This window comes from Leptonychotes weddellii, chromosome 5, assembly GCF_054177405.1.
Source record: "Leptonychotes weddellii isolate Sample4059 chromosome 5, ASM5417740v2, whole genome shotgun sequence".
NCBI lineage: Eukaryota > Metazoa > Chordata > Mammalia > Carnivora > Phocidae > Leptonychotes > Leptonychotes weddellii.
This window is the reverse complement of record NC_138373.1, coordinates 76,343,435-76,351,606: the sequence shown is the minus strand read 5'-3', so window position 1 is coordinate 76,351,606 and position 8,172 is coordinate 76,343,435. Positions and strand designations below refer to the sequence as shown.

The window sequence follows — 8,172 nt, the reverse complement described above, 5'->3', positions numbered from 1 at the left end:
TGGATATGAGGCCCCAAACCCTCAGATTTGGTATTTAGATTAACCAGTTTTAGGTTGTGTAGATTATAACCAGGCAATTTCAAAATTGAGGAATTTGTTATGACCAGTTTAATTTGAAGAATACCTTTTCTATCTAAATTAGTGTGGAATGCATGCCAATTTCTAAAGGACCTATGTATATCTTAATACTTTGGACAAGAGGTGTAGATTAAATGGTCTGAACAATTGCTCTCATTTCTCACAACACTTCCATGTGTAAATACAGAATTTAGAGAAGTCACCATGTTACTTTCATTTTCAATCCTGCAAATGTGTGATCAGCCAGCCTACACTTACGTAAAAATTTTTGGTTCTGACACATATCCTATAAGACCTAAATATTTGAACTAATGGAGATTTGACAATCTTATTTATATGAAAATGTGGCTTTTCCACTCCACATGTCTAAAGCTTTGCTCACTCAAACAGAACTAAGTGGAAAATAGTGTCTACTACATTCAGAGCCACATAAACATCACCTCAGACGTGGGCCTAAATTATCAAGATTATTTGCTACTTCATGTTATATTTGTGTAAGTAAGACTAGAATGCCAGGTCAAATACCTCAAGCTTAATAAAGTACATTACAGTTCAACTCAGTGAATAGCTATGGAAGTTTTCTTTATTGATTGCTTGATATGTAACAATAATTGGCATCTTTTTCACACATTACAAAAAATTATACTTGGCTCAGTATGCAACCTTTGAAGCATCGCCATTATTATTTAACAGAAGAAAGGAAAAAAACCTATTCTACCCAATACAGCATTTACAAATGCACAAAACATGCCACTTTGGCTTGTATATGGTCTAGATTAAAAAAAAAAAAAAATCTCTTTTTAACATAAATAAGTTAGTATAATTTTTCAGTGTCTTTACAGAGTTATGTACACAGGTACACTTCAAATGGTTTTGTTTCATACACATACACAGGCAATGTAAAAATACTGTTTAAAGATGTAGTATCCATTTCAGTAATTCTACGTGTGCTTTTCTCTCTACACACTTTGCTTTAAAAACACCATTTCCTTTGGGCAAATTAACAAACAGAATGAGAAACTTTAAATTAAAAATTATTTCATTATTTTTTATGTGAAGTTACAGATCTTTAAAAAATATCCAAAGATTTGAATCATTTTTGACTGTGTCTACATAGCCCAAAGTCCAAATAAAATTAAGAAAATTTCTCAACAAACCTGATAAAAAATTAGACGGTTGATTCTGAGCATTCAGAACTCCCCCCATACATCCCACATTTTTGCCCAGAATTACCTGAAATGATTACCTAACTGCTGAATAATTAACTGGTAAATTCCAATTTTAAGAGGAACTGGGGGTGGAAGGGGGTAGGACTGAGGACAGTTTTTTGCTGTTTAAAAAAAAAAAAAAAGGCCATTTGCCAGTATATAACGGAATCATCATATCTCCCAAATGACAAAAAGCTTCATGTAAAAATAATTAGCCATTATTTGCAACCAGTGTTCAAATACAGATGATTTTTTTAAATGAAGTATCAGTTTTCACTGAAAGAGACATTACATCTTTAAAGAAAACAATTCAAAACCTTCCCCAAAACTGCTTCTCTCCATGCAAGTCAAATATTTTTCTCCTTGCTCTAAATGGAAGCAAGCTCTTCATACCCCCCCATGCCAATTCCTCAGCCCCACCCTACCCTCCCTTCCCCCCCGGAAGTTTATATGCTACATAAAAGGTAAAAACTATATACACAGGTAGTACAATGAAGCAAATAAGGAAAAACCTAATTGCACAATGCTACATCCAATGCTTTTAGAGGCAGATCATTTAAGAGTGCCTAAAATTTTAGTGTTATTGTGTTGCTGCTTTTCAGTGCTTATACAGGATGTCCATTCCATGGAGTCAGCGATATGTATTTAAAATTTTTAATTTGTATCTTCCTTGCTTCATCAAGCAGTGATGTATCTGATAAACAAGGAAACATGCTCTTAATTCTGCAAAAGAAAAAAAAGAAGAAAGCATTAGGAGAAAAGCACTAGAATAACATTACCAATGAAGTACAGGAATCATTTTGTCACTGTCTTAATTGTGAAATACCTGAGCGATGGAACAGAAAGTGTGTCCTGGATGTTGATGACTACAGTCCTCTCCATACAATGTCTCCTTCACTGGATTTTTACCCTCCTCTGTGTCGTGTATTTTTTAGAGCAGTGGGGCTCACCAGTGGGCAGTTTTGCCCCCCAGGGGACATTTGGCAATGTTCAGAGACATTTTTGGTTGTCACATTGGGGGTGAGGAGGGTGCTGCTGGCATCTGTCGGGAAAGGCCAGGAATGCTGCCAAACATTGTACTAATGCACAGGACAGCGTCCCACAACAAGGAATTATTCAGCCCAAAATGTCAATAGTGCAGAGGTTGAGAAACCCTGGTCTAGAGAATCGGGGTCAAAGACAGTAAGAAAGCAAGGAAAATTAAGAAACTGTAATACTTAAGAGTATCAGAATCTTCTAAATTTGAAAAATAACTGGAACTATAACATAAATGCTCTCCAAAAAAAATTCTACTAATGTTTTTTAAAAACCTTCCCGTTTCTTAGTCATATGCAAAATATACACATGAATGCTTTTGAGTAGGTTCCTACTACTACTTCTAGTATTCTCTGAACTGGCAATATTTACTAACAAATGCCTCTCTGTATGTCAGAATGGGGTCACATCAAAATCCAGTAGGTGTGATTCACTGCGGCTCATCTGATGAGCTAGGCTACAGGTCACAAACCACAAGTCCCAAGCTGCAGGTTGCTTCAGAAAATTTTTTTTCATCCAATTTTCCCACTTCATATACAACTGTAATGTAATATAGAGGTTCTACAGTGATGTTTTGTATAAGCTTTGAAAAATGTGTGATGTGTGTGAAGAAACTATGATCTAAAAACACAGGAAACTGGAATCTCACCTTAATCTCTTATGTTTTTTATTCTTACCTTTTCGTAAGTGGGGATTTTTGCTATGAGTGTTTTGGGGGGGGGGGGGGGAAGAAGTCCTGGTCCGTGTCCGTAAGAAGTTTTCAAACTATTAACATATGCACTTTGATCATTATGGACAGCCAATCCACAGAAAGTTGAGGGCTGAATTATTCAAATTAGCTCTTCATATTGATCAGATTTTAGTAGATGGAAAACAATCTCCCTTCTCTTGTGTGGGGTAGACCTACCCTCACCAGCCCTTATATCTATTATCCGTTTTCCCTACAAATATCCCAATCATCCTGTTACAGCACAATTAGACAATTAGCATACACATGCTGACGTGTTCCTGGATTGCTTACTCCAGCAGAGTTAATTTAACTTCTGCTTTGCAACTTCAGTGTTGTCAGAAATTCTGTAGGAAGCTTAGTATTTTTCCATTTTATAGCTTTCCATTTTGTTTTGTTTTGTTTTTTTAAATACACAGCATTCCTTTCCTGTTCCCCAAATTTGTAAGCAAACAGGGAAAGTGGCAGTTTGTGAAAATGATAAAAGAATGTAACATATCTCTCTATTCACATTGTTAATGACTGGATTAACCAAATACAACCCATCTGTACCTAACTTTTCCCTCAAATTTTAAATTTAATGACTTACTTGCCATTTTCCCACGTATGGCTCAAAATCTATTACTGATTCAACTTGAATCTCTGGGAAATGAATTCTCATGAAGTGGGACTGAAGCATATCCCAGTTCTTGTTCCGTTGGGGGAAAGAAAGCTATTGTTCCCAACAAGTTTTGGTGGGATTCACAAGGAATGGACCTTCCTACTCATCGGGCCTTGGTCACAAGTACCTGGCTAGGACACTTGCTCTGGTTATTCCGTGTTTCAAGGAAAAATGACCTCAGGACGTAGAAACTGTGAAAAAATTCCAGTATCCCCACCAGGGAGTCCCAGCCTTCCCTATTCCTACTTTTTTGACCTCACAAAATATAAGCAAAATAAAAACCCACAAGCTCTAGTCTGCCAGCAACCACTAAGATCGGGTATCTCGGGGTTTGAAAGCCCAATTCGGGTGTCAGTTACTTGCTCCCAGTAATCAACCCACCGAGCAGTTTACGTTTGACGTCTTCTGAGGCCCGGCTTCTTGGGCGTCTGCTCCACTGAACCCGCGTTCGGGGAACCGTCTGAGACATTTTCTTCTGTTCTGTTGGCTCTTTTGTTTTGAGGAGAGGAATCTAAGGGCAAGAGGGAATTTTAAAAAGAACACACACAACCTTTATTAGGAAAACAATGGCTGACAGAAGTTGGCACAAGTCAGGGGATGAAAAACCCACACCTCCACCCACAATCCTGGATCCCTCATTCTCAGTGGCCTTTAAGGGCACAAAATGAGGTTGTTTTCACATAACAGAAAGTGTATTCTACGCCCTCTCTCCACTGCAATGCAAAGAGGGAGGCCGTTGATAAACATCCCAACGTAATCACAGACCCACCGCCGGCTAGCGGGTAGGAACTGCGATGTTTTCGGCTGGAGAAATTACCAGATCATACCACCTCGGGCTCCTGACTTTAAAAATCATCCACACACAAGCGGTCAGCCGGACAGCATCTAAAACCTAAGATTAGGACAGTTCGCTCCCCCAAAGCTAAGGCGGAATACTCCGAAAAGAAAGCGGAGGTTAAGGACCCTCAAAGCAGGCCAAAGCGGTGCCCCGGACAGACAGACATTTTCTGTTTGGGGAAGGGTCATTACCGTCTGTGGCAGGTCGCTTCCTTATCCCAGTGCACGGCTCCGCTAACCCGGTCTGGTTGTCGGGCGTATCAGTCTTTTGGTCTACCAAATGTGTGTCCTCTGAGTTTGCCTGAGACCCAATTAAAGGCACCGCCTGGCGGTTCCCGCTGACGTCCTGGCTCTCCTGCGCCGGCACCTTGCAGGCGCCTTTGGGTGGCCGCGGGGGTCTGTAGTAGAACTCGGGCAAGCTGCCCTTCTCCACCTCCTGCCACTCGTATTTGCCCTCCAGGGGCTTGTGATTCTGGAAATCAAAATTCCACTTGCGCTGGCTTGCCTCTTCCATGTCTCTGCTGTGCTTCTCCAAGTCCCGGGTCAACTCTTCGTGGTTGACCGGGCCGAAGAGGTTTCTGCAGGCGGAGGGCTTGGGGTACTCCGCCTGTCTGGCGTCCATCCGCTCTAGGCTCGGGCTCCCGTTAGACACTCGCACGTTTGACATCTTCCTCCCCGGTCTTCACGGCCGCCTCGCGCGCGCGCGCTCGGAAAACAAAACTGAACAAAACAAAACGCCCCGACCCAGCCCGAACCCCTCTTATAAGCCCTGCGACCGCGCTCGGAGCCAAGAGAAACAAACCCGGACAAGTAACTGCCCGAGCGTCAGGGGCGCGCTGGCTCTGGGGGAGGGGTGAGGGGAAGCCCCGGCCAGGCAGCCGAGAGCCGCCGCCGATCAAGTGTACCGGCGAGCGGGAGGGCGGGGAGGGGAGGGGAGAGGAGAGAGGAGGGGGGTGGCAAAGCCAGTCCAAGTCCGGGCTGCAGCGAGCCCGCGGGTCCCGCCAACCGAGCGGCTCTCCAAACCTTGCCGGCGTCGGAGTCGCGGAGCGGCGAGGCAATGGGGAGAGGGGAGGGGGAGAAAAACACCCTGAAAAGACGAGCCCCCTTTTTTTAGTTGCCCAATATGGCGGTGGAAGGGAGGCTGACGAAGAAGAAAATGATTGACACCGCAAGTCTATTTAAACAGAGGAGGAGATCCATTGGTTGCGGCGCCGGGAGCCGCCCCGCCGAGGCTGGCGAGCGCGGCCTTAAGGTGGCCCGGCGCGGCCGCGACGCCTCCCCGCCTGCCCGAGCGCGCCGACTCCGACAGCGCCGCCCGGAGATTGGCTGGTCGCGTGACTGCCGGAGGTGTGCCGCTGCCAGCAAACCTGCTCCGGCTGGCCTTGGAGAAATTAAAAACGAGACAAACAAACTCGCCAAACGGCCGGGAAGCCGGGGAGGGGCGGGGGCGGCGGGGCCTCGGGTTCAGGTCCCCGCGCGGCGCTGCGCTGCCTGGCGCGCCCGCTCCTCGCCGGGGGAACGGAGGGGCAGGATCAGATGATCTCGAAGGTGGCTAGCGGCTGGTTTTACGCCTCGGTGGCGATCTCGTTTTCCCGGCACTCGCCGAGCCTGGGGCGCGGGCCGCTGGGGGCGGAGGCAGACGGTGGGAGCTCTGCCCCCAACTGTGCTCTCGCCGGTGGCTCCCCACCTCTGGCACTGTGGGGAGGCAGGGTAGCCTGCGCCCGGGGGCTGGGAGCCCCCCCCCCCGCCTGGGTACCTCAGCTGGGGGTGAGCAGTGGTTAGCTCACTCTTAACCTAGAAGTCTCTGCTGTTCTGGGGGAGGCGGGGAGCTTTGGGAAGAAGCCAAGGCGACCGTAGGCGCAGCACTTATAATGTATTCTGAACCCAAGCTCTCCCTCAATAAAAATAAGGATTTCAAGATCAAAAACTCCACTGGTCTCCCAAGTCCCTAATAAACTTTGTAGCTGTCTCAGACACGCTTACGTTTCAAAAGCGAGGTTACACCCCTGACCCAGGTTCTGGCTTCCCGAGCACAGTTAAAGCCATTGACATGGGCTGCGTGTGGGAACTCGTCTCCTCTTTGTATTTTTCAATTCTTTCCCGGGTTGTAGCAGTTTCCTCTACCTGAGTCCGCCGCCAAATACAACAGCCCCTTCCTTCCTCCACCTTTCTCTCCCACCAGATTCACTCCCTCGGCCCTCCCAGAACAAAATTTAGATGCAAGGGAATGCCTTTAGAGGGCTACAAGTCGTTGAAGGGTGAAAGTAATCTGAAAGTCCAGATTATGAAATGATTCATAAAACCCACCGCAACCATATCCTCACGTCTGATACTATTACTTGGGCGTTTCTCTACCCCCCCTCCCCCGCCCCTTTGCAGCTGGAAATTACCTACCAATACGATCCTGAGCAGGATGGTGGGACTTAAAACCGTATGGGGAGGGCTGTCATATCCGTGACAGAGCTCAAAGGGTCTTTCACTGTGTCCCCACTCCACCCCATCTCACCCCCATACGTGTAATCTTGGTTTGGGCCAAAGTCAGTACATTTAACTGGAAACTGAGTAGCGACTTCGGTTCTAATCGTCCACAGCAGCAGTGTTTTCTTACGCATTTATGCTACAGATGAGTTTGATTTTTAACTTGCTTTCTTAAGCACATATTGTTTGGGCGCTCCACTTTGTGTGGTGCCGGCCTCACCTCCGCACCCCAGAATGTAAGAGCTGACAGGGCCCTTCAGAACCCTGTGGCTCAACCCTCTCTTTTTACCAACTGAGGAAATTGAGAGCAGGAGAGGTTTCCTGTCCCGGGACACGTATCCAGTTGATAGCAGAGCCAGGCCTGGAGGCAGGTCTCCAAACTCTCAGGCTGGTTCATTTTCTCTTTCTTTCCTTCCTAATGGTTCAGGTTTTGTCTGGATTTGCCTGGGCTGCCGTCTGCAGGTCCTCGTCTCTTACAAGTGATTCAAAATGGCTCCTGCTCATCCCCTGCGCTGCCTGCAGATGTTTCCTTGATGTGGCCTGTGGTCACTGATATTTATACGCAGCGGTCACTGGCCTTTCCTATCACTATGCACTAGTTCAACTAAAATGCAGATTCCAAAAGGACAAGGGTGATCCCCAGAGAGCAGTGAGCGGGGAGAGGCAGTGCCCCAAACTTGTTTCAAAGTCAGGACTTCCTACCTGCTTGACAGTAAATAGTTCACCTGAGATCCAAGTGAGAGCTCTCCTCTTCATTTTTCCACATGGAATGCGCTACTTAATTTAGTGGACTGGAGAAGGGGGGAGAAGGATAGGAAAATTAGGGTAGGCCTCCATACCATAACTTATACCCTATTCCTGAAATTAGGTCCTTGTTGACATTTTTACATAATTGCTAGCCTGCACAGGAATTCTATATTCTCTATAAGCATAAATTCACATGTGTAAGTACCCAAACTACCACATATATGTAAATGGAGACATTCTAGAGCATTACAACATACCACAAGAGTTTGATTTTATTAACGGAATTACTATCTTAAGTAAAAGTAGAAAATCAGGGCACCTGGGTGGCTCAGTTGTTAAGCGTCTGCCTTTGGCTCGGGTCATGATCCCAGGGTCCTGGGATCGAGCCCCACATCGGGCTC

General features: G+C 45.8%; 1 protein-coding gene across 1 annotated transcript; it reads right to left on the bottom strand.

The window, feature by feature from the left end:
- Positions 1 to 643: 643 nt before the first annotated feature.
- CDKN1B (cyclin dependent kinase inhibitor 1B) lies at positions 644 to 5,707 on the bottom strand. The gene is made up of 3 exons (XM_006733081.3): positions 4,739 to 5,707; positions 4,091 to 4,220; positions 644 to 2,009 (listed from the first exon to the last, which is right to left on the bottom strand). Exons 1-2 carry the CDS (start codon positions 5,211 to 5,213, stop codon positions 4,099 to 4,101), a joined length of 597 nt encoding a protein of 198 aa, XP_006733144.1. The 5' UTR covers positions 5,214 to 5,707; the 3' UTR covers positions 644 to 2,009; positions 4,091 to 4,098.
- Positions 5,708 to 8,172: the final 2,465 nt, after the last annotated feature.

What these genes read in the sequence shown, in the direction of transcription:
- CDKN1B (XM_006733081.3), bottom strand. Translation starts at nt 5,213, where the DNA reads ATGTCAAACGTGCGAGTGTCTAACGGGAGCCCGAGCCTAGAGCGGATG. An exon ending in GAAGCGACCTGCCACAGACG is followed by an intron (nt 4,221 to 4,738) that starts GTAATGACCCTT and finishes TCTTGCCCTTAG; the next exon opens with ATTCCTCTCCTCAAAACAAA.